Here is a 26,558-nt window from a genome sequence, read left to right as displayed (position 1 = left end):
CCAACGTAAAGAACCCACACTTTACGCATGAGGAGTTGGCCTGCTCTGTCTCCCAATAACCATGTTTTCATTAGGTTCGTGTTTACCGTTCAACATCAGATCCTCCAGGATCTTCTGTAAGGACTGCTAAGCAGAACAAGTTGAACAGGAAAACACTGGTCACAGTGCAAGTGGGGAATGTAAGCCTTTCCCCCTTTGCTTTTGATAAATACATTATTAAATTAGAGATATTTATTACTTTTCTATGCCTTTAAAAACTCTCACTTCTATACTGCAAAGCCACTGCAGCCAAGCAGTTGTAAGAACATTCAGTAAGGGACCCGTGAACCACCCAACCGTCACCACTTAAAAGTCATAATGTTTATGAATGCCAGAACTTTAAGTTGGAACACCGGATGTGTGTGCAAGCACTAGATAGTCAAGAAAAATCAGCAGGTATATGGGTTTTACAGACACGTACCGTTCTTGAAGTTGGAGGGGCTGATGGACTTGTCAGAGACATGATCTCCTGAATCGCCAGCCTCAGCTTCAGCCGATGCAGAGGGTTGCTGATGCCAATCTCACGCTGGATCTCTGTGTCTGACAGGGCAGACATGATGGCCCCACTCTTCACATTGGCTCGGCAGGCAGCCACGTACCAGGCAGGCATCCCAACCCACAGCTGGAGACAAGAAGGCCTCAAGGTTATGCACTGCATACAGTTGGATGAATACACTGCCACATATGGAATGTACTCCACCCAAGATTAAAAGAAAGATATACCTCTAGCCAAACAACAACGGTCGGCCCATCCCACTGTGCAAAAGGCAAACCTTGTCTCCGGGCTTCCTCGAGCAATTCATGCCTACAAATAACAAGAGATTTAGTGTGAAAGAATCACCAGTGCATGCATGTATTAAGCAAGTTGAACAGAGCTATTCTCTTTAGACATTTCTAAAAGTATCCTTGAGTCATCTCCTGGCAGAATTAAAGACTTAATTGCCAACATTAACAATCTCAGCAGTCTTTATGTCCAAGGAAGGATAGTCAAGGGAATACCTGAGTATCTAGGAAAACCAGGTAGAAGAAGCTGCAGCTGGGTCTGAGTGAAGGAGCCTCTGGGAGGGCCTCAAGCATCTAGCATTGACAACATCAGAGTTTTGTACCAGTAATGGTTTAATGTGGCCAGTAAGTCATGGACCGGGTGCTAGCTACTTCTAGTCTACACTGCTATTTAGCCTCATTAGGTATGTGTAAATTAAGACACTGGGTCATCCTATGGTTTAACCCACAGGGTTCATCCTGACCGCTTGTATCACTGCACACAGGACAGACCGTGAAACTCCAATGTTATCACAAGCCAACACCCGTTGAGCGGCAAGCAGGAAACAGTCCTGGCATCCTTATAGGATCAGAAATATTCTATATGCCTGGTTCTAAAATTCCCAAACCATGATTTTACCGTATTAACATCTTTTAAAAATGACTGTCTACAAATAACAGGTAAGAGACAACATAACAATTTTTATGAATCTTATCTTACTTTTTTGTGTTGTACTTCAAGGCTTTCTGAAAGACACTAATTCTTCCTGACTATGAAAAAGCTTGCAGAGAAGATGGGGTTGTACTGGGGGAGGTGTACCTTGAGTGCCTGGGCATACCGAGGCATTTTTCAATCCTTAGGTTATGTTTTAGTGTTATTTTTCTTTAATAATTTCTGCAGAACACATCAGATACACATGGGCTCTTTAATATATTTAAGTGGTATTAGATTTTTCCTGAGACTGTGAAATCTATGTAAAATTAAAGCTCAAAATGTTTCACATAAAATTTCAAGTGTTTCTTAAATCAATCTTAGGTTTCCTTGAGTAATAAATATTTTAATTATGCAGATATGATTATACCAGAGAATGCAACAAATCTTTTTTTTCTTTCTTTAAAGTAAGCTCTATGCCCAGTGTGGGGTTTGAACTCACCACCCTGAGATCTACTAAGACAGCCTGGCGCCCCAAAATGCAACAAATCTTAATAGCCTGAGGGGAAAAAAGGGCAAATTTTCCTCATTAAAATAAGCAAAGCTTTTCATAAATGAAAAAGAAAGGGAGTCCCCCCCAGGGTTGTGGTCGTCCTGCCACGGGGCAGCAATACTGGAGGGAATAGGAAGGTGAAGTCTTCACCAGGTGGAATAAATCATGAATGTGATCAATGAAATGCCGATTTCTGTGTCCTAAGGACAAATTCTCAAAGACAGTGGCTATGTTTTACGGGAACACTTACCTAAGCCCCTTGAACCTTATGAATAGTACAAACAATCCCTTAGCTGACAGGCTGGGGAAAGGCCTAAGCTGCGGAAGTGTGGTCAGGTGCTAAGTTCTACATGGCTCAGCCCAGCCGAGGAGGAGCTGTGCCGCTAGACTAGGAGAGCTTTCAGATGCTGGACTCTCAAAGTGTGCCAAACAGCAACTGAATTGCTGCCATACTTCAACTTTTAATATGAAATGGATATTTGGGAGCATCTGGTTGGTTCATACGGTACAGCCTGCGACCCTTGAGCTCAGGGTGGTGAGTTCAAGCCCCATACTGGACGTGGAGCCCACTTCAGAAAAAAAAAATCTGAAGTAGATATTCATTATAAACAAGGAATATAGGGTTAAAGATAGTCCATTAACCTCATGACACATGATTCTGACTTTACTGGCAGCTTCCTCTTGGCAGCGCCCATTTGTGCATGCAAAGCCTTTTCTGGTATGGATGTGCTCGTGGGTTTCAAGCTCAGGCCCACGGTCCTGCTGAAACTGAGATGAGGCGGTAGAGACAGGACCATGATGCAAAGAAGTGCAGGAGCCAGCAGGAAGGTAGAGGCCCAGCCGGTGGCTGGGCCAAGTCTCTGCACTCAACTGCCTCCCTGATCAGGCTGGTGCAGAGCCCAGGAGACTAAACACCAACTGGATCCAGGTGGGAACACTTGCATCCCTTCCTTCTACCAGGGAGTAGAAGGCCCATCATGTGAAGTAGGCCTCCCACCTGCAGGATGACGACACAGGGCACATGGACACTATGCCACCAGGGAGGGCACGCCCCAGCCACCCAGGCCAGCCCCACTCCCACCCTGTCACTTGTCTCCGCAAACAAGCACACACTCCTGCCTGATCTAGGCCATGGAGGATGGCCGGCTGAACACGGCCAGTTTCCTTCATTTGTGACGGCTGTTAAGCGGCTATGTAGAACTTACGAACTTGCTCATTTACTCATATAGTTGCTCTAACAAGCAACAGAACCATTCAGTTTTCTCCTTTACTAAGATGATAATAAGCATGGCAGATAACAGTTTACTGTAACAAAATGAGGTATTCTTACACAGGTTAATTTCCCAGAAAACAGAACTCTTCTGCCATGAGTTCCAAAGCCTCAAACTTGACACTTGAGGTGGTTAGGACTCTGAAATGCCCAGTGCTTCTCTGCACCTTAAACCAGCCCCCAGCACCTAACTCTGTCCTGAAGAACCTCAGTTACTAGCCAGTCTCCTGGAGGAGTGAGAAGACCTGTCTGGCTTTTGCTGGCACTGACTTCTTCCTCTGCTTTTGGACACTGCATTCCCTGCCATGGCTGTGCCTTCTGTTTACTGCTCGGGGACCCCACCAAAGGGGCTGCACCCTCTGCTAAGAAGACAGAAGCCACGGACCTGAGTTCCGTTAGGGACCAAATTCTAGACCTATGCCTAATTTTCCAAACACCTGCTCTAATAGTACACAGATGTGGGATGCATCCCAGCCTTACAATGAGAGTTGCAGGTAAAAGACATTTCAAAATTTGCTAAATTATACAGAGAGCAGGCATGCATATGAAAGAGGTGATGCAACCTGTGACTGATGGGAAAGTCGCCTTTTTGCAACAAAATGTGTGTGAGCCTTTGCTCATGCAATACTATGACAACAGGCATCGTGCCTCATCTTTCTGAGACCTGCACCCTAACACTATGGCACCTCGTATGCAGGTGTATAGGACTCTATCTCACAAATCACAGCTCTGCCAGCCACGGAATGCATACTCTTGAAAATCCGAGGATAACTTCTGACTCCCTAAAAACTACTCATAACCTACTTCTAACCAGAAGGCTTACCAGTAACACATATTTTACACGTTATATGCATTTATAGGCTGCATTCTTTAATAAACTAAGCTAAAGAAAAGGTTAAGAAAATCATAAAGAGAAAAACACATCTACAGCGCTACATTGTAGTTATAAAAAATGCATATAAGTAGACCTGCACGATTCAAACCCATGTTGTTCAAGTGTCAACTGTATGTTCTAGAACTTGCCATGCATGACAATAGAGTACAGAGAATTACATGCTCTTAGATACTCAGTTATAGCTATGGTGACACAGAACTAAAGCCATCAATTTGAACATCTCAGCTGTAGAGAAACTTACATGTGCATGAACGCACATACACCACACACACACACACACACACGCAGTATGAAATTTAATCACATGCTGGGGCAAATAACTCAATAAAGGCTGTCCTCATATGGCCAAGTGCTTAAGCATACCTCCTAAGAGTGACAAAATAAATGTAGGAAACAGGAAACGTTTTGGCCAATTTATGCTACTTTTGATCCTATGTGAAATGCACATTTATGGGAGCAGTGGGGTGGGAGAGCCAGCGGGCACTGCCACAAATCTACTGTTTTCATTACGGAATGTAAGGATATGAAATAAAACACATCAGCAAAATCCAAGGGACAGAATTTTCCTAGCATGGTTCCAGGAGCAAAAGGCCTAGTTTCAATATTAAATTTCACACAGCCAAATGGCAACTACCCAAGTTATTTTAAAACATTTTTATACAGTTCAAAGACAGCAACATTCAGACCACTGTGAAGCAGTTTCTACAAATCTCCATTCCCAGAGAACCAAAAGACTGAGGATGCCTATGGTATTGTGACAATAACAGAAATAAGAGCATTTCACCTGAAATAGAATCTATGGTATGTCAGTCAAAATCATCATTATGACTCCTGAGAAGAAAACTAAAAGGAGGCACATTTCACCAAAAAGAAACCAACTGGCAGCTCCTGGGACTAAAGGGAAGCCAGCCTCTAGTGGAGGGGGTCCCTGTGGGCTCCGGTGAGACCTGCGGCCCCAGGCTCCAGGACAGTGCTGGCTCTCAGGGAACCCGAGGGCGGCAGGATGACTTTCCCATTGTCGGGTTTCTCTCAGAGCCTGCCGACTCCTGCCTCTCACTACGGGCTCCATCTTCCTCCCTGGGCTCACATCTTGCTCCTCCCCACTACACTACATGCTGCCTCTTCTGTTTGAGAACATCAATTTTGTCTTTCAGCTGTCAGATCACTGGGACATGGTGCCAACCTCTCCAATTCATCCATGTAACTCTGGTTTGGAATATGGTGAATCAGCACACAACCTGCTCTGGGTTGGAAAGTCCCAGAGAAACGTGCCCACCTGCACCCTCTCCTGAGGCATCATGATGCCCAAGCTGCTCCCCAAGAAGCTATTCCCACTATTATTGGTCATCTTCAGAATTGAGACAGTTTACAATTAAAATGTAATAAATAGTCTACAAAACTGAGGGTCTGTGAAGGTACAAATTCAGAATTTCCTTGGGAAGGAAAGAAGGACAACATAGTAGAAGATTTCTTGACAGATCCCCAGTATGAAGAGCAAACTCTGAATGCTGGCAGCTGAGTCATCACAGTGGCTGTAGTCATACATATGGTTATGTGCATCTTATATTCAAACCACCTCATGTGTATTTACAGAGACATATATTTCATACTGCTAAAAACCACATGATGTAAGTGTGCCCCTTGTTCCCACGTACAGATGACCAAGTGGGAGCACAGGAGTGCTAGGACAAAGCTCTCCCAGAGGTCCAGAGCCAATCTGAGCCAGAGCCAGGATTCAGAGTCAAGTGCTGTGAGGCCGAGCCCCACGTGCAAACCCTGACACGTCCTCCCTAGCCAACTTTACAAGGTTGGCTGGAATCCACGTGAGTCCTTTCAAAATTTTGTAAATGCTCTAAAATCTCCAAGAAGTATCATTTAATAAAGGCCTTGGCTTCATCTTTCTGGACAGAATACATCTACACAGTTACATAGTACACTTATAAATAACTGTTGGTTAAAAATCAGGTACAAGCGAAAGCTGCTCAGTGAGATGGCAAATTAAAAATAGCTTACTTTTTTTGAAGTTTACGATTTTTTTCAGCCTGTCCTCCCAATTTGCTGAGTCCCAGGGCATCCTGAGAGGAGTTTTCTGTCTCTGAAGCAGCAGCTGTGGGGAAGCACAGAGACTGAAATAATGAGATGCACTGACAGGGCCATGCGTGGGGTCCTCCTGACAGGTGGAAGTGTGTCTGCAGGCAGAGCATTAGAGTTCTGAGGGCACCTCCAAGGGGATGGCCAGTACACGGATGCACCTACACTGTCGGGGATCGTGCCGCACGACAGCAGTCAGCTCCTGTGACAGGGGCCACACAGAGCACCTGGGCCACAGCACGCACACGGGACACCAACCTGGTCCTGCGGGCTCCTTGCCAGTGTGGCCGGGACGACCTTTCTCTTTCTTGCCGAATAAGCGGCCGATGGAGGACTTGATGCCCTTCTTCTTGGGGGCTTTGTGCAGCGAGTCCTGGCTACTGTTACTGCTGCTGGGGTTGCTCACGGGGCCATCCTGTGAGCCTGTGGAGCTTGGGGAGAGGAAAGGATCTTTAACAAGTATTCAGCACAGCACACCGTCCCATGCACATGACCTGGAACACTTGGAGTTTTTAATATGCCTTCAAACTTCAGAGCTAGCACTTAAGTTGTCACCCTCACAAAGTGCGTGAGAAGCTCAAGCTCCCAGCAACATTCCCCGGGAGGGTTGCCCCTCTCTCCTTCCCTGGAAGGCTGCGACAAAAAAGCCCCAGGTAGCCAACCACTTGGGAAAGTGGTCACTAAGATGCTGGTCCTGCCGTCCCTCAGGAGCCCTGAGCACCTCCTCAAGTAAGCCCTTCCTGGCAGCAAATTGGGAGCAGGGGGAGCTGGTGGTAGAGCCACTGCACAGGGGTGCACACAGCCCTCACTGAGCACCGCCTGGTGTGAACAGCAAAACAACCAGTGCTAGTCGGGAATGGGGTGCACAAGCAACAGAGTGACTACTGGAGAGGCCTGGGGGTGCAGACGGTGAGGGGCTCTGGACAGCCCAGAAGGGCACACAGTGCGGCCACCAGAAGGAACCCTCAGGAGCGTGCCATGTGCTGGCACAGGCTCCAGCAGGAATAGAAAGTTCTCTATAGTCAATATGCAGACTCAAGAAATGAAGTTGTCCTAAAAGTGCCGACACCATTTAGCCCCCTTCTTTCCAAACTGACTTTTGTGCAAATAGCTACTCGTCTCTTGCCAGATTGCCATGCAGCTCCCTGAGCTCCCACAGGCATCCCGACAACATCATTTAAATAAATTCAACTTGATTCACTGGTCTTTCTTTAAAGTCATCGTTCTGACCTTTTTTCCTGCCCCCAAAAAAGATAAAAGATTTCTTAAAACTGCACACTAACATCTGATAGTGTTTCCCAGGAGGGTGAGCAGTGCCCGCACGCGCCTTACTTTCTGACATCCCTGATGTCTTCGTGGCTGACTGTGTGCAGTGCTCCTTTGTGCAGCCTGTCTAAGCGGAGCGATCTTGGGGAGGAAGGGGGGGATGTTTCACATTTTATCGTTGCCTTGTCATCTCGTACCTCTTCCCGGGAAGCCGGCAACTGTGAGGGAGACAGAGTGAGAGCAGCTAGTGAGATGTCACCACAGAACAATTGGGTAGGCTTTAAATTGTAGCCATACACTTACTTAAAAACTCAGGGGGCTATAAAATGCCTTGGGTTTAGCCTAAGGCCATGCTACGGAGGAGTGGTCCTGTTTACGAGAAGCAGCTGGAGGAGACTCCCTGCTGCCTGCACATGAGTGTAGGGCCTGGCGCACGACCTGGAGCACTCCCCTCCCGGAGCCTCCACACAGCCCATGGGTAACTCTTCCTGGAACTCTGTGCTGCCATGAGGATGGCCACTGAAGGGGATGACAGAGATCAGGGCCACACCTCAAACCATGTCACTAGAAACCACGGATGGCATGAGCTTTTCCTGGTAGACTGCTCAGGAGGAACATGCCATTCACAACAAGCACTGGCAAGCACAGAACCCTTCCATGCAAAACTCTCTAGAGTTTTTTGTTTAGGGCAGGGGAGGAAATAGCCTGTAACCATAATCCATCATTTCTAGTAATGATGAAACCATGGAGTCCCTAAGGACAAGTTCAAAGTGAACAGGCATGCCCCCTCCATCCCACACACGTGTCTGGCTCATGTTTCTCAGTAATGTTATAACCTGAGGACTTGTGCGGCTTAGAGAGCCTGTTGTTCCATACCTCATGGACAAAGTGACCCTAGGCTGCCATCGTAACATGATGACCCCCTTCAGACTCCCCGTGTTTCTGTCATGGAGCTTGAGTCTGTGCTGCGTCTCTGCGGCCATGGAAGGAAGGTGGGGCCACTGTCTAACCAGCGCTTTAACCCCTCACAGGGTCCTGGCAGGTCTTGCTTACAGACCTAGGCTTTGCGGCTGGCTAAGACAGGGGTGGGTCTAGGAGACACGCATGGCAAGCATCTGTATAAACAGCGAGACTGGGCAGCTGGCTGTGCTTTGTAACAGGACTGCTGCAGCCGTGCAGGGGCTCGGTGACAGCCACATGCATCAGTGCCAGGTGGAGCTGAGCTCAGGTAAGACACAACCGTAACCGACAGCTGGATAAGTCCTACATCCTCTTCTGACATCCCAGCATAATCATCAGACAATGAAAGGCTATCTTAACTGGCTAGAAATTACCAACATAAAACTTCACAGGGACAGATTTCAATGACAGGGATAGATTTCAAATTCAGGTTAAAGCAATGATTCAATGATTTGTAAGAAAAACAGAAAACAAAAAAACAGGATGGGGGAGTGATACGCGGGACTGTGCTGACCATGAGGTCAGTGGAGACACAGCTCCAAGTGTAAGCCTGGTCCGCATGACAAGCCCTAGCTCGGCCTGCCCCGCCTCTGCACTGCCAGGGAAGAGTACCCCGCCCAGCGCTGCACACACACCTGGTTTCACATCCCCAAACCTCAGAACAAGGCCCTCCAAGAAGCAATCAGGGAGCTCAAATGACCACAAGCAACAAGAGCAGCCATCCTGCCTGGGTGTTTGTTAGCACATCTCTTCCTTCACTGGGAAAGTCTTGCTACCAAGAAAAATGTAAATGCAAGCCAGCAGACTCAGGGCGTGCTACGCACCTGGCTGCTGGTGCAGGTGCCCAAGCTGTCTGCAGACTGTGCACAGACAGGTACAAATTGTGGTCACCCCGATGAACAGGATTCTGGTCTGCATAATGGAGGGGCTCCCGCAGCTACCACCCCACTCCCAGCACCACCGGACTGCCTGACCAGGCAGGTCTGGGGGGGGGGGTACCTATGGTCCAGGGAGCAAAGCCTGACAGTTACAAGACACTCTGGTCAAGAGATATGGCCCCTGATATGCTGTAGTTCCTCTGAAAATGGGGAGACCCACCTCATGGTCATCTATACAGAGGAGGAGCCCTGAGCCCTGTGCGGGATGCTATAAAGGAGATGAGAGCACCTGAGCAGAGGCGGGCTGGGTGGTGAGCAGACAAATCTGTACCACACCTTGGCCCCTGGCACAGCACCTGGTGCTCAGCCCTGGTCTTCGCATCTTGGAAATAGGGTCACAACACAACTTGTGCCTTGCAGGGATGTGTGTGAGGGTCAGTAACAGGCTCATAAAACACTCAGCACAATGCCTGGCAAACAGCAAGGGCTCAACGAATGCTGCTAGCCATGATTACCCAAGCTGGTTGTGCCCACGTCTAAAATCTATGGCTCTGCTTCAGAAATTTCTCGTTTTAAAAACTATTATGTCCAGGGCGCCTGGGTGGCTCAGTTGGTTAAGCATCTGCCTTCAGTTCAGGACCCTTCAGATCCCAGAGTCCTGGGTTCGAGACCCATGTCAGGCTTCTTGCTCCCTCTGCCTTTTCCCAGCTTGTGCTTGCGCTGTGTCTCTCTAAAGTAAACAAACAAAAACCTTTAAAAAAAAAAACCCCGAACTATTATGTCCAGTATAATGAGGTATGCCATGAGCAGAAGACAAATATGAGAGAAAGGCAAGCTCTCCCACCCATTGTGGTGCTCTGTAAAAACCAGTGGCTCTGCTGCAGGAGCATGACCACCCTGCTAGAGTGCTGTGGGCCCCAGTCCTTCCTTGGATGCGCCCACCACTCACGGGCACATGTTGAGGGTGCAACGCTCTTGTGGAGTGAGGGGCACTCTCTTCAATGGGTCACAGACAAACAGACGTATGTTCAACTGCTAAAAATTTTTACCTTTCTACGATGTTTCCTTAAATCACTAGGCTGATAGAGGCATGCAAAGAAATGAAGAAAAATCAGATTTACTGCACACTCTGAAGTAAAAAATTCAAGGTCCAGAAGAAGCAAATTATTAAAAAGAGAGTAACAGGACAGATGTAAGCAAGGTAAGACTTAGAAACAATGTAACTGGAAATTTTTTCCACAAATTGAAATATAATAGGTTATTCGAGATTTACTACAGAAAGGCTATATAAATTATGACTCAGGAAGATAAAATTCTATTATAACATAAACAAACAAAACATATTAAAACACGGCATTGTGTGTGACACAGGGACCAGACAGCTGTCTGTTTGAAATTCTTCTATGAGTCCGCTTTCCTTATTGAAAACCACATTGCACTTTTACAATATCAATCTCATGATGCAGAAATTCCTGGACACCCACTGTGACATCCAACAAACCAACTCTGGTTAATGACCCACTGGACATTAATGTTTGAAACTTCTAAAAAATAAATGCATTATTTAAAGCAGGGTGCCCTGTGATGATTTGTACGAATAAAAACTGGCATAACAGCAGGTGGCACATTTACCTTCTATGATTCAGTCTATGAAGGCAGTAATTATACAAGTTCAGTAAGTTAATGAGATTTACAGTTAAATATAAGCATCAAGACCAGAAAGCATGCTGTCCGTGTCAGGCTTCCATTAATTCTATGCTCAGTACCTTATTTTTTTATATAAAAAACACTTCATTTATGAATTACATATCTCCTACACATGGTTCTCAGTAAAAACACTCCTGATTCATCTGTATCATGCCCCTATCCACATCCATGATATAGTAACACACAAATTAAAATGTATCACTATTGCAGGAAAGAAAAGCCTCACTACTTGATGAGAAATGAATATAAAGTGGAAACCACACTAATGAGCCATAACTGAGCACACACATACTATGGACCACAGAGTCACTGCCCTCTGAGCATGCTGCAGAGGATGTTACGGCGTGGGGCTGATGATCAAAACACCAGCTGGGGGCGGGAGGTTGAGGCCTGTATGAACTGTGATAAACCACACAAAAGGATGAGACAGGAAATCGAAACCAGCCATGGAAGCAGACACACTGTCAGCCAGCGTAAAGAATTACAAAAATAGGGGAAAAAACAAATAGAACTATTTTTTATAACCACTCTTACAAATTCTCTGAAAGGAAGTAAGCATGAAACCACAAATAAAACCATCAAAGAGTTTAAAATATTAGCTAATTAGCTAATGATATGAATTATAAAAATAGTATGTCAAAATACCACAAAATGGACTTGTTACCACTCCATATGCCACTACAATGATTCAGAGCTCATTTAATTACAAGCTCACAATGTAGCTAAAAATAAAAATGGACAGAAGAGATTCTAACCGACAGAAGTGTGGTTGAAAAGCAGAATGCTGTAAACATGATTTTAACGTAGGAAATCGGCAAAGTGCTCATCAAACCCAAGCTACATACACAAGAAGTTTATAAAACATTCTTTAGAACTGCATACTTATCCCGAAAAACCACATGGTCACTGTGTTTCCAGACCCAGACAAGCGAAGATGCCCCTGTACCTCCCCCAGGAAGCCATGCAGGCGAGTGGCTTGTGCTGGTGCCATCCTGGCCTCACACACAGAACTAGCATCAAGCATGCAGTCAAGCACATCACAGATAAAACAGATCGACGCTTCATGTTTTTGACTGCATGTCTTGTACCCCTAGTTAGGCAGCCCTAATGCAAAGAAGGACAGCACTGGCTCCCTCTGTATGTCTTCCACCCACTAGGAAGACTATCTGTGTTCAATTCTGTGGCACCATCACTGCTGTGCCTGGCACAGGCCCGTGTCATCAAAAGTCCCACCAATAAAAACTTTGATGAGTCCATGATGACATGGTAAACCAGTCATTCAAATGCCATGATTAATTTGTCCCTGTGCTATTGCTGAGTGATTAAATGCTAGCTGGTTTAATAAATCTTGAACCTCTAAACATAACAAATGAACCTGATTTCCTTCTGAGTAAAAAACCAAAATAAACCATACTCTTCAAGCCTGAGACTGAAATCAGGGGCTGGGGGTGAGGGGTGCAGCAGGCACAAGAGGCAAATACTTACTAGAGTCATGACCCCCAGTCTGTCCACCTCCCTGGCTGGGCTGTGCGGGCCCCTTCGTGGGGTGGAGCGCCCACTGTGCGGAGGGGAGGGGCCCGTGAGCACAGATGTGGGGTGTGGGGGGGCATCGCCCAGGGATCTGAACCGACCCGGGCTGTCTAAACTGCCACTGCCCACTCGGCTCTCAATCTCCTCTGCCCGCTGCTCCGTGCTCTCCTTTTCTTCTTGTATCAGCCTAAAACAAAAGCACATAGTCAGCTTTGCTTCACCAGCAAACAGATGAAGGCCTCTGCCCAACAAACCTGTGCTTGCTTCCACCTGTATTACGATCAGACGCCAGTTAACAGTTGCTCCAACAATACTTTAGCAAACAAGTCCTACTTTTTATCTTTTCAGTATAATCAATTTTAGACTACCACAAAGTGAATCTTCTACTGAGTCCTACAAAGTTGCTTCCTATCACTTGTGTCTGGTTTTACTTATGCACACTAAAATTCTGATGGGGGCTTGCTGGCAACTCTTTTCCTGTGCAATGGGCTACATGAACCTTATAATTCTTAGAGCAAAGCTGCAAGTTCATGGATCAAATTTTCAACTGGAAATCAGGAACTTTGATATAACTGAAGAACTGATCCATAAAGCAATTGAAAGTTCCCAAACACTAAAGTGTCTGGATTAGATGAAAAGGTTGAATTGATTTTTCTTTTTTAAAGGCTGAATTCAAACAAAAGTCTTAATTGATGGGATTTTCGACCAGCTTCCTCTGAATTTCTGGAATCACATCAACCATTCTCCACTAATTTGGAATTTAAGGTGAACACTCTTCTCCCCTAATGTACAGTGCATCAGTAAGCAGCAGTTTCAATATTTGACTATGTGAATATTATTCTAACATTAACACACAGGATCCATGTAGTAACCATGGATCCAATTACAGTTCTACTTGGATAACAAGTCAGTGGACAGACTTGACCATTAGCATCCAGTCAACTGATATCCAGTCAACTATATTTTGTAGCCCCACGCTACAAAATACAAAAAGCTATGTGACCCTCTCTCACGTCCCATGCAGATGGTGAAAGTCTTCGGAGCTGAGGCATCTGCACTGAGCTGGCACAAGGCCTTCCCTGTTTCTCCTGCTAATGTTTGTCTCTACCCTCCTGCTCTCTGCAGGAAGGAACAAGCGTGTCTGCCCATGCTGACTTTATAAGAAGAAAATCCAGGCAGCAACTCTACCCAGAGTCACTGCAGGGTCCCTAGTATGTGACTGCAGGACACACAGACAGAGTGGCTCTCAGGGCTGCCTGGGCACACTGCCATGCCTTCCACCCACCCCGGCCTCCATCATTACAGGGGTCAGTCTCTGGTTTCCCTTCCCCCATGGGCCTCGTGCTTTGTAAAGTCATTACTGTAACTGGGAAGAGGATTTCTAAAGAAAATATCTTTGAAATACTGATGAGACTAAGAGTCACATCCATCCTCTGACCTCTCACTGTTCTACGATGGACCAATTTTGACATATCATGTTAATTTAACGTAGCAAAACGTAACCATGAGTGGGAACCTGCCAACTCAAACACTTGAGCTTTTCTCTTTTCTGTGTCACTCAACACAGCTGGCCCTCTCCGGGGCTGGGAATGCACGAGCAGTGGGCAGACATCACCTCGGCACCTTGCCCACATGTACTCATAAAACCTAAGGGGACACTTGGCTAGAAGGGGGTGGATGAGCAGCTCCCTCCTCCCCTGATGCTGCATGCTTCCCCTTCCATTGTCTGCACTGAGCTGACATTTCTCCTCCTAAGTCACCCTGTCTTCTGCCCCGTCAAAGACCTCGGCTTCTTCTTATCCCCAAGTGCACCAGGCCAGTCCACTTCTTCCCACTCTGGATGGTGCCCTGCCACACAGCATCCCTCTGCATCCTGGATTAGGGAGGCCTCCCTGATCCGTCCTCAGCTCTCAGCACCCTAGCCAACCCTGGAGCCCTGTCTGGCACTGAGGAGCATTGCAGGCACACACTTGCACCCCTGCGGTCCTCTCTGGCTGTGCGGTCAGCTTTTGGGAGAAAGGATTCAACACCTTTCGCTCTTCCCCCACATCTTACACAAACACACCAATACCACAGTTGTGGAGAGAACGCCCTGGTTAAATGCATTTTATAATCAAGCATAATCTCAAAACTTAATTCTTAACGTAGAATTGTTAGAATGGGACACTTACAAAGTGTTCACAGTATTTGTTCCAGACTTTCCTGAGTATGACACCACTCCTCAGAGACACTCATGTCTCTGCAGTGCTGTGTACAATCTTGGGTACCTGATCTCTTTATTGATGGCGTCCAGCTGTTCCTGAAGCATCATGGCTAGTGTCTGAGCATCTGCCTGCCCACTGGGTGACAGCAGAGCAGCTGAACTGAAGAGAGTGTCCCTGTCATCTTCGCCATCAGACATGTCAACATCACTCTCGAACGCTTGTGCCACGTTTGCCAGGACACTAGCTTGCTGGGCACGTTCCCAATCTTGTTCATTAAGAGTCTGTACCTGTAAATAAGAAACCTGGATCTCAGCAAAGGACGAAAGTAACAATAGCGGTGACAGAAACTTTCAAAGTTTCCAAACGGAAGCCTCAAAGAAACCGAAAATGAGCTGTCCTTCCAAGTGGCTGACACTTCGTGAAGCAACAAGCAGTATACAAGGTGCGGGGCGAGGTGGGTGGCCTAGCGCCGAGAGTGCCTGCAATGCTCACACACTACGTGGACATGGGGCATTTCCGTGACATCTTTCAGAGGGTGGGATGATAGCTCCAAAACAAAATCTGAAATTTAAAACAATTCCTTGGTGCCAGTCAGCCACCCTAATAAGAAGTAAAAAACCCAAGAAATCCATGGCAGGTGAGTACACCTCCAAGGCCCTGGAGCTGCCAAAGTTCCTGCACTTCCCTCCTGAGGCTGAGAGGCACCTCTGTGCTGAGCCCAAACTCTCCCCCCAGAGCAAGTGGGCGCTCGCCAACATCGCACATGGGACCGCACACGGAACTGTGTGTGGGAGCAAAGGCTCCCCAGGCCTTTCCTGCCCTCCCCCCTCAACAACCCATTCCCATTCCCCTTTCTCACTCTCAGTGGGGCACTGCCCACCCCCACCCCACCCCCTACAGCCCCACCTGTAGGCATGAGGGCTGGCCCTCTGCATACTCAGGAACATCTTTCTGCCCTCTCTCTGCATAATCAACTTTCTACCAGTTCATTCACATCACCCTAAAAATGTTTTCTCCCTTCTCCCTCCAAAATAAGAAAACAGAAACCACAGAACTTTTACTCCAGGACTCAGCTACCAACCAGAGTATAGGCTCTCCAGAACACTGCCCCTCTTCTGTTTAGACATCTGTTCATCCCAGATTCTGAAACTTGTCACAAGTGGGCTCCCCCACAACTGCTCCCTGGCACAACAGCAAGCCCTTCACCATTCATACACAATTGTCCTTGACCTCCACCTTGCCCGACCCAGCAGCGGGACCAGGGCTGCTGCTCCCCCTCCCCGGAGCACCTTGGTCCCTGGGTTCCTCCTGCTTCACTGTCACTGCTCCGCTCCGCCATTCAGTCTCAATCTTCCCAGCCTACGCAGTGGAGAGTGCCTGGAGCTCTATCCTTGGACCTTGAGTTTCTTCATAGGAGCCCACCTGGTGACTTTATCCTGCCCGTGCCTCTAGATATACAAGTGTATCCCGGCTCCAATCTTTCTCTCTAGTCAAGGCCTCCTCAGGCCTACGTTGGAATATCCAACTGCCCACCCGGCATGTTCCCTTGGGGGTCTGATGGGCCTGCTGACCTGTGTGCTGGGCAGAGGCCCCGCGCCGACCTCCACAACGCTGCAGTCTTCCTCAATTCAGGAGACAGGCTTCTTCCCTCAGATGCTCAGGCCCAACCCTTAGGAGCCCCATGCCTGTCACTTTCTCTCGTGCTTTCTATCCAATCCATCACCGTATCTTACTGGCATGACCTTGTGAAATATCCACACAGCTACTTCTCTCCCTCCTTCAGGTTTTTGCTCAAATGTCACCTCCTGGTGATACCTCCCTGGCCAGTCCACTTAAAATATTATTCCCTTCCTCATTCCACAACTCAGGGTATCCGATTTCCTTTCCTTATGTACTATCATCTGACACTGTAGTGGTTTAAAAATACCTCTACAAATTCTTTAACACTTCCTTCCTTCAGGAGATGGAGGGCAATTCTCCCCTCCAACCCCACATGTCCGTAGGACTTGTACCTCCCTCTAACAAACCCAATGCAGGAGAAGTGAAGGTGTGCAGCTTCCAAGACTAGGGTGGAAAAAGCTCTAGGGCTCTCACCCTGCTTCTCTCAGCATGAGTCCTGGGGGAAGGCGTCTGCCATGTTGTGAGGACAACCAAGAGGCTTGTGCAGAGGTCACGTGGTGAAGAAGTGAGGCCTTCCCTCACAGCCACGCAAGGGAGCAGGAATGCACCCTCCAGCACCAGGTGGGCCTTCTGGTGGTACTGCCTCAGGAGACCCTGAGCCATAAGCATCATGCTAAGACCCTCCTAAGTTCACAGACACTGTGACCTACGACATGTTCATCCTAAGCCACTAAGCTTCACAGCAATTTGAACAGCAACAGATAACTGACTTTCCATGGACTGCTGGTCTCTCCTCCTACATTGTGTACATAGAGGGCTCAGCCTCTTGTCTATTCTCACTCAAGGCTGCAGCCCTGGGTCTATGGTGATGCCTGGCCAGACTCATTCAATGAGAATGGACACTCAGAGTACAGATAAGTCTATAAAGACACAAGCTGTCGGGCAGCCCTGGTGGCCCAGGGGTTTAGCGCTGCCTTCAGCCCGGGGTGTGATCCTGGAGACCTGGGATCAAGTCCCACGTCGGGCTCCCTGCCTGTGTCTCTGCCTCTCGCTCTGTCTCTCATGAATAAATAAATAAAATCTTAAAAAAAAAAAAAAAAAAAAAAAGACACAAGCTGTCAACCAAACATATGAACATATGTCAACTTCTAAATGTAAATTCTTTTTGCTTAAGGATGAACACGTATTTGTTTAGTCTTAATATTTCAAAACTACTAATAGCACTGGGCTGTATGTAATGGTAGGTCATGTTTCATCCACATTTCTACTCTTTAAAAAGAAAGAAGGTCCTAAAAGTAAATTCTTAGGCAGCAAAAGAAGAATGGGGGGAGGGGAGAGAGAAAGTGACCTATTGGCAGTGTAACTCCAGAACAGCCTCAAAGTCAGGTGACTTTCAAGGAGGTGGGAGTGAGGGGGATCCCCCGAGAGCCCAGAGGACAGAGGCCCTTGCCTTAGATGGCTCATCTCGCAGAGCAGCCAGACGGCCCTTCTGGGGGCGCCGCAACACCGCACTGCTGCTGTAGGAGTCTGTGGGACCATCTGCCACAGGGAACCGGAAATCCGGGACACTGCCCAAGTGTGGTCGGCTGAAACATGGGGGGAAAAAAAGAAAAGGTTGTTACTAGAAGAAAAGTGAACTGTGAGCTTTGTTAGCCAAGCCAGAACTGGTCAATTTGGAAAATGATTTCACAGAAAAGGTCTTCAAGGAGGGCACCTGTTCCCCTTGCTCTTATAACAGTCTACTGCCCATGCCCTGTGGAGTCTTTCTGCCCCAGCAGGTGCAACACCTGGATACCCAGGAAAAGCAGGGCAGATGCGCTGCACAGGAAGGTGAACACACCATGACCCGGCTGTCTGGGATCCAGAGGAGGGATATGCTCTTCAGCTCAGAAACCACCCCCAGGGCAGCTGTCCTGCATTTCTGTGCTCCCTTCTCCCCGAATGACCAGGAAGTACACTGACACATCACGCTAGCCTTCAACTGCCAACGTCCCACTTGTGCCAAGGCCCACGGTGCAAGGCCTAGCGACCACAGATATTCTTCTACCTGCCACCAACAGGTGCCTTAGGAGCCCTGGCAGCAGAAGCCTTCTGAACCATAGCTCTCATCTCTTGTGAACGGGGTCTGGCAGCCCACTTAACGTGTTTCCAGGTCAAAAGCACAGACCCGTGTGTAGTTAGACAGGCAACTGATACTCTTGGCTGGAGAAGTCCCCAGAAAAGGTACATGGAGCCCTGGGCACCTAGGATGGAGATGCTGAAGTCGGCCATTAGCTGCTTCCTTCAGCAGAGGCTCCAGAGAGGAACCACTTTGCAGAGATGAAGGAGCACGGCAGCCACCAGCCCACATGCCCGGCTCGGCTGCAGGCTCCAGCCCTGTGCCCTGACCCTGAGTGGCTGCCTTTGTTTTCAGAAATCCTTAGGATCTTGGGAGGCAGATTCCACTCCTCTGATTAGGGTAATTAAATAGGGGGCCTGTTGTGCCCCTCCACAACGTTCTGCAGATGGAGCCCGTCTGACAGACTGCCTCTTCTACTTGTGCTTCACACACCTCTCTACGTTTTTTAAAAGAACATCTTTGTTTAGTGCTGCTTGCGGGTGCTGCCGGCCATAACTGCCTTCCCTTCCTCTTCTCACATCCTGATGAAACCGCCCACCTGTACTCAGCAGGAGTTCTAGCACAACCACTTTGGGGCCGCAGCACACCACACAATCAGTGAGAGCTACACACACGAACCCCTGCACATGATGTGGGAAGGTTCACAGATCCTCTGAAGGTCACAAGCATCACTTAATTCTGACCCCTCCCCAACCCACCACCCTGCATCCAGTCGTGTCCCAAGCTCCATCCTATCTGCCCTGTGTGTGGAAGCCCGTCTGTCATCTCTCTTCTACTGTACAACCTGGACCATCTCTTCCTGCTGGAGGTCACGACTGTGCCATGGGGTCATGTCAAGTGGGCTGAGTTGCTGGCCTGCTGGCCATCTTTCAAGTCTCATCCCCCATGACCCGCCTGTGCTGACCAAGACACTTCTTCTTCTGTCCTACAGCTCCTACCAGCCATTCTTCTGCCACTGGATGTGAGACCTCCACATGAAACTGCTTGAAACAAACCCCCTCCTTTATGCCTGCTCCTGCCCACGGACTTTAGACCACACAGCCACCCATGACCATGGCTGCTCCACCCGCCCCCTCTCTCCGTCACATTGCTAGCATACTCAGGACAAGCAGATGTATGCAGACTTCTCTGTCACCCCTCCAGGTTGTGGCATGGCCCCTTCCTGTCATCACTTAAGCTTCCACAAGAGTGCTGTGCATCATGTCTACTTCCTCACCCTGTTTGGTCACTCAGACCTCCTCACACAGGTCTTCAAGCCCTTAAGCAGTGGCACTCACAATCCTGGCCTCTCACCAGCGAGGCTCTCGATCAGCACAAAGAGAATGCTCAATGTCCTGCTCCTCTTGCACTCTTCCCGTTCTGGACACACACAGTCTCCTCCCAAATTCTCCCTCGGGTGGTTCCACATACAGGAACACTCCTGGCTCTCTCTGTAACTTGGCCTTCCCTGAAGCTCTCCTCCTTCCTACCAGCAGGCTCAACAGGGTCAGCTGCAAGACACCCTCCACCTTCCCAAGAGTCTCTGGGTGCAATCGCAGAGACACCTGTGCAACCAGGTCGGCCTGCATTCTGAGGAGCCTGCTTCCTGCAGACCTGGGACAGTCAATCAGCTACTCCAATGACTCTCACAAGTGTGACTCACACAATGATTACTTCCTACAATGGGGCAAAGAAAGCTTTCAACACCTTCATGAGAATTATTGCCTGCAGGATGCAGGGCGACCTGCCAGGCTCACAGGCCGGCTGAGCCACTTCCACAGCACCTGACCCAGAGCTGTCCCAAGAGATTTAAGGCGACTACATGTCATTCTCCTCTAGTCTCTTAAAACATGTAAAACACAAAAAACACTGTGCTAACCCCACGAATGTCAATGGATCCTTCACAATTCTGGCTGTGCAGCCACTCCTTGGCGACCTCTCTGGCCTTGTGGTCTCGACCACTGCTCCTCACCTGGCATGCCGGGCTCCATTCTTCTGGCCCCACACCATCAGTGCCACACTCTGGAGCCCACACGAACTGACCATTTCCTATCTTCCAAACCTCTTCCTGCAGCTGTGAGCTCTGTCAGTGACAGGACTCCCAGTCCCCTAGGTGCCCAAATCCAGCCTTTTCCTCTTGCCTGTCACTAAGCTAGTTACAGGTTCCTTGAGCTACTGCCCTGGACTCTTGTAGATATACATCAGGTGCTAAAACATGTATGTGTGAGCTGGTTCACACCAGACTCATGATCCGTCTAGTCTGTATCCATGAACGGGTTCTGGTCATACACATGGCAAACAGAAGCAACCCTCAGCCTCCTCTGCAACATATCTATAAACTGGTAAATGTCATACCCATGGTGAAGGGAAGTGCCTCTTGGTCTCGTCTGGTCTAACTCAGCTCTCAGTGCTTCCATGCTTAGTACGAGCTGATCCTATAAAACAGTAAAGGACATCCACTGTGGCTTTCTCTTTCAAGATTCACAATGATTTGCATCCACAGACTCTTAAACACATAGCACACACTGGTGGCCGCCAGAGGGGAGGCGGTTGCGGGTAGGCGGTAGAGATGAAGGGGACAAAGGCGTGTAAGTTTCCAGTTGTAAAGCAGTGAGTCATAGGCATGAAAAGTGTGGCATAGGACACAGAGCCAACAACACTGCAGCAATGCCATGTGGGGACAGACGATCACCACAGTGGTGGTGAGCACTGAGTTATGTACAGATTTGTGGGTCAGCATGCTGTATACCCAAAACTGGTAGAACGCTGTAGGTTAATTATGAGTCAATTAAAAAATACGGAAAAATTATTTGTGCCACATGTGCTCTAATGTTGACCATCACCACAACAGGATAAATTCAGCAGTTACAAATACCCAACATTTAATGTCAAGCAAGTTTTCTCTAAGAGTCCTACAGTAAACTTAAACACTCAGATCACCGAATTAACTTCATACACCCTAGTGGACAAAGAGTTATTATATCTCAGTCACAGCCAGCTTTTAGAGGATAGACACCAAGCCATTAACAAGTATTGATTTTGTAGCCAGAAGCAGAACTTTCTGGGTAGTAGGGTGAACAGTGCTCACGCTCTACTGCAAGAACTTGTTTTGTTTGTCTTGCACTGAGCATCCATAGCCCAGCTTCACTTCTGTATAGCAAAACAGTAAGCAAAACTGACAAAACTCTTAGGTCACTCAATAGCCTGGAGCCGGAGCTGTCCCATGCAGCAGCCATATGTGCATGAATGTATCGTGTTAAATAAGCATTAACTTCACCTGCTTCTCTTTACCCTTTTAAATGCGGCTGCAAGAATACTTGACATTACACGTGTGTCTATATTAACCTCCTACTGGACAACACTACATTAGATGACAGGTTTATGGGATCATTTCAGCTTTTGAATGAACCAGAAAGGACTTGAATTCATAACCAAGCTCACTGCTCAGCTCCAGCTCCATCCGATGCGAGCACAGTGGACAAACGAGTGTAGGGCCACAGTAAAGCTCATGGCAGCAGACTACCTTGGGGGAAGTGTGACCCCAAGCAAACCTCTGCAGCAACTCTAACAGTCCTGAACTCTACACTACTCATGTCTCAGCGGATCTCTGAAGGATTTAGACATCGGTACCTTATCATGTTGCGCTTCTTCCAACTGCTTTTTCGCAGTTTCAACTTCTCGCAACAGAGAATTCTGAAAAAGACAGAGATGGTACGTTAGTGTTGACTCTTGAAAATGTTCTGCACAATACAGTACAGCTACACTTCTGTGTAGAATAATATGGTACCACAGAAGAGGAATGGACCACAAGGACCACACCACACGTCCATGTAGTGAATGGTAACAACGACATCATGTAATAGCTGTTAATGACATATCCATGTAAAATTTCCTCACTGATTTTTTAAACAAGTTTGACAGGTTCATGGTGTAAGTTTATTTTAATCAGTTAAAATGGTTTGTACTAGCTTTCAGACTGTAATTCATCAGTCACTTGGAAATCTAGACATAAGTTTCAAATGTATAATTCAAATCTAAGATAAAAATACTACTACATTAAAGCTTGTCCCACTGATCAAGGAGGAAGCGAGGTAACCACCCTATGTGGTCTGTAATAATGCATATCATAGTGGGTTTTATGTAAAACAAATGTGTCAGGGGACACTTGGGTGGCTCAGCGGTTGAGTATCTGCCTTTGGCTCAGGGTTTCATCGTGGAGTTCTGGGATTGAGTCTCACATCGGGGTTCATGCATAGAGCCTGCTTCTCCCTCTGCCTGTGTCTCTGCCTCTCTCTGTGTTTCTCATGAATAAATAAAATTACAAAAAAAAAAAAAACAACAACAACAAACAAATGTGTCATATAATCAGCAGTGATCACTGGTGTCTCTGAAATGAGCATGACCCCAAGTGCCAATCTTAGGGAAGATTCTGGGCTCATCTTAAGGGATACAGGTGTAGCCAGAATAGGTTTTATCAAGCCTGAATCCAACTATCGCTGTCAGAGCTTCTCCGACACAGATTCTAGGACACTCCTTCACTCCGGTTACAGCTGAAGTATTTCCATGATGATAGCATTAAGAGCCTAGGCTCAGACTTTTTCCAAACCAGATGAAAAGAGAGACGGCAGGAGATGCAATAGGAGAATGTCTTTTTTCAGCTGATTAAATCCGTTAAGTAACACCATGCTCCTACAGTGTCATCTTCATAAGCAGGACAGAAAGTAGGCCCTGAAGCAAGGGCACCACACCTGAGGGCTGGACCTAACACACAGTCTCCTGCCAGACTGGCAAATGAGGCCCTCCGGGCACATCCAGCCACTGCTCCGTGCTGTAAATCAAGGGCCATTGCCCACATGTTATTTATGGTCTATATCCGCTTTTGTGCTAATTACTGACTAGCATGAAGTTATTCTACACAACTATTCACAATTAGTAAAAAGCCTACAATACTTATGTCTGGCCCTTTATAGACCCAGTTTATAGACTCCTACTCTAGAGTGAGAGTAATTCACACACATTGGGCAAGGACAGGACACTGGTAATTATCCACTGGGTGAATGGGTAACAGTCTGTCCTGCTTCCACATCAAAGAATAATTTCTACTTTTTGCCATGCTTGTCACCCGCTGTTCTGCATTAGTCCTCAGGGGCAGAGCGCTTGAAGCTCTCTTTGTAGAGGGTTGGAGTCCCCCAAGGATGTCCGCAATGTCCCACCTTGTCTTCCAGAGCAGCCATTCTCTCTTTAAGATGAAGCTGAAGCCTCTCATTGGATTCAGAGAGAAGCTTGTCAACAGTGTCTGATAAACGCTTGTTATGTTCTTCATTCATTTTTTCTCTTTGCCTTGCCTGAAATAGAAGAACCAAAAGCTTATAAACTCTAAGAAAAGGGATGATCCATATTTTGGCTATCCTAGATAATGCTTAAGTATTGGGGTACATGTGCCCCTTTGAATCACTATGTTTGTATCCTTTGGGGTAAGTCCCTAGTAGTGCAATTGCTGGGTCATAGGGTAGCTCCATTTTCAATTTCTGAGGAACCTCCAAACTGTTTTCCAGAATGGCTACACCAGTTTGCATTCCCAACATCGACAGATGAATGGATAAAGATGTGGGGGGATATATACACATATAACGGAGTATCACTCAGCCATCAAAAAGAATGAAATCTTGCCATTTGCAAGGATTGGATAGAGCTAGAGTGTGATACTCTGCAGCCCATGGCCAAGCACATCAGTTTCTGGTGAAAACAAAATCTGATGGCCTTGAATTGATGTAGTAAAGCTGGGTGCTAGCTCCCTGGGGCCACTGCCCAGTCTGTTTCCTATTTGTTCCACATTGACATTTGAGTCCTCCAAGGAAAACTCTCTGGGGATTCAACTGACACAAACCTCTTTATCATAGCTCAATTATGGTTGTCCTCTTCTTAGGAATAACCATTTTGACCTATGCCTTTATGTCTTGAGTTATAATTTGGTATTTTGGGATAGAGGCCAGGCCCATGACCTGAATTCAAGACCTAAATCTTGTGTCCTCAGGAAACAGACTAATTCTCCAGGACAATGTGCCTTACTCTAAGTTTCAGGGGACCCCAGGCAGCACCAGCCTGGCTGAGGGGTACCTGTGAGATCCTCTTGTACACAGAGCAGTTCTGTTGGCAGAGCAGTGAGATGTGGGGGTCCCTCCTCCCCAGCAGCACTGACCATGGGGCACCTGTATCTTCCCCCCCTGCTACTGATGTTGACAACATCGTCTATGTGGGGGGGGCACACTCAGCAGCAGACAGCTCGCAGATGAGGCCACTAACTACACCTGACAGTCGGGAAGGGGCCCAGTGGGGAATGAGGCACCAGCTCCCCCTGCCTGCGCCCCGTCCTCAGGCTCCACCCCACGCAGCTGTTTTCCTGGGACACATACCCGCTGCAGCTCCTGGTTCTTCTCCTCCAGCTGTGCCTCCATCTGGCGGAGACGCTCCTCGATGTTGCCATGCCTCTCCTCGGCCTGTTGGCAAAAACACTCTTAGTTTCAGCGGGAGGCCCTCTCAGCACCGGCACACTGGGCACAACTACAGGAGCGACAAGCACAGCATGCTGTGTGGGCCTCTCCCACTGGGGTGTGTGGGGCTCACTTCCTCCCGCCCCAAACACACCCTGCGCGGCCTCGTGCGGCAGGTGTGAAGCAGCCGGCCTCCTCGTGCCAGTGACTGCGGCCCGGCTGGCGCTGGTGCCAGATGCTGACAGAGAAGATGTGCTTCTCCCCGGCCCGAGCCCTGCTCTGGGGGTGGGGCTCTGTCCCTACCCTCAGGCAGCCAGCACTCAGTCGGCAGAGACAGCGGGAAGCAGCAAGCACAACAGAGCAATGCACACATGCTACCTTCCTAAGCTGGGAAGTGAGTTCGAACAGTTTAGCTTCCTTAGCTGCAGAGTTTCCAGAAGACAAAAGGTCAGACTACAAGGCCGACCAGGGACAGGAGAGATGACAGGGGAGAAAAGAAATGGAGACTTTACACGCAGATCACAAAGGAGAGGAGAGGCTCTGTTACAAATGTTAGCAAAGGACTCGCTTTACGAATGGTCTGTGAGTACCCAATAACCATCTGACCAACGCCCCAGCAGCCTTCAAGAACAGCACCCATGCCTGTCCCCCCCTCCCCCCACTGGCGCCCTCACTACACTAGAGCCAAGTGAGGTGGAAGTACTGACGGGGGTGCTCCCCTACAGGCTCCCTCAGTGGGACATACGCCACCTCTCCCAGCCTGCTGGGTGCCTGGACCCGGAAGGCTGGCCTGTTGGCTGGGTTGTGTGTTTCCTCCCCCCATGTGGACCCAGCACCTACCACGTCACATCTTGAAACTGCCTCTTCACCTGCTGGCTCTCACCCCCCACCCTCCACATTGGATGTGAGGACTATGAAGGCAGGGGCTGTGTAGTCCACATGCTTAGCCCGTATTTGTTGAATCAATGAATGAATTACTTAAAAATTTGTGTATTACAAATTTATTTTGGGGACGGACACCTGGGTGGCTCAGTAGTTGAATGTCTGCCTTCGGCTCAGGGCCTGATCCTGAGTCCAGGGATCCAGTCCCACAGCCCCCTTCTCCGTCTGCCTGTATCTCTATCTCTCTTTCTCTGTCTCTCATGAATAAATAAATAAAATCTTTAAAAATAAATAAATAAAATTTGATTATCTTTAAAAGAGAATAGGATTTTCCTATTTCTGGGAAAATTCTATCCTTTCTCTCTCTTTTTTTTTTTAAAGTAATCCTCACGCCCAACATGGGTCTTCACCTCGCAGCAGTGAGATCAAGGGTCATAAACTCCATGGGCTGAGTCAGCCAGACGCCCTTAACCTTATTTCATCCAAAGCTTCTGTCTTGAGCTTTGAGTTGTTGACTTAAATAACTCTTTGAGGGCAGCCTGGGTGGCTCAGCGGTTTAATGCCTGCCTTCAGCCCAGGGCCTGAACCTGGAGACCTGGGATGAAGTCCCACATCGGGCTCCCTGCATGGAGCCTGCTACTCCCTCTGCCTGTGTCTCTG

The 26,558-nt window shown here is 47.9% G+C and overlaps 1 protein-coding gene across 17 annotated transcripts in view; it reads right to left on the bottom strand.

The window, feature by feature from the left end:
* PPFIA1 (PTPRF interacting protein alpha 1) overlaps positions 1-26,558 on the bottom strand; it is an 85,544-nt gene that overhangs the window by 15,846 nt on the left and 43,140 nt on the right. For 8 of the 17 annotated variants that reach the window (XR_012013748.1, XM_072790302.1, XM_072790310.1 and 5 more), the window contains exons 10-23: positions 25,395-25,469; positions 24,939-25,022; positions 23,739-23,870; positions 22,156-22,218; positions 20,881-20,960; positions 17,878-18,013; positions 14,871-15,094; positions 12,559-12,790; positions 10,416-10,445; positions 7,595-7,746; positions 6,521-6,693; positions 6,185-6,278; positions 763-844; positions 461-661 (exon numbers count right to left, since the gene is read on the bottom strand). Coding sequence is in view for 16 of the 17 variants with exons in the window: in XM_072790302.1 (XP_072646403.1) it covers positions 461-661; positions 763-844; positions 6,185-6,278; positions 6,521-6,693; positions 7,595-7,746; positions 10,416-10,445; positions 12,559-12,790; positions 14,871-15,094; positions 17,878-18,013; positions 20,881-20,960; positions 22,156-22,218; positions 23,739-23,870; positions 24,939-25,022; positions 25,395-25,469 (1,758 nt within the window). In the remaining variant the exon portion in view is untranslated. The remainder of the gene's footprint in view (positions 1-460; positions 662-762; positions 845-6,184; positions 6,279-6,520; positions 6,694-7,594; positions 7,747-10,415; positions 10,446-12,558; positions 12,791-14,870; positions 15,095-17,877; positions 18,014-20,880; positions 20,961-22,155; positions 22,219-23,738; positions 23,871-24,938; positions 25,023-25,394; positions 25,470-26,558) is intronic. The other 9 variants (XM_072790304.1, XM_072790308.1, XM_072790315.1 and 6 more) reach the window with 3 other exon arrangements.

This window comes from Canis lupus, chromosome 21 (assembly GCF_048164855.1).
Source record: "Canis lupus baileyi chromosome 21, mCanLup2.hap1, whole genome shotgun sequence".
Classification (NCBI taxonomy): domain Eukaryota; kingdom Metazoa; phylum Chordata; class Mammalia; order Carnivora; family Canidae; genus Canis; species Canis lupus.
Note: the sequence above shows the minus strand (reverse complement) of the source record. Positions and strands in the feature narration are given on the sequence as shown.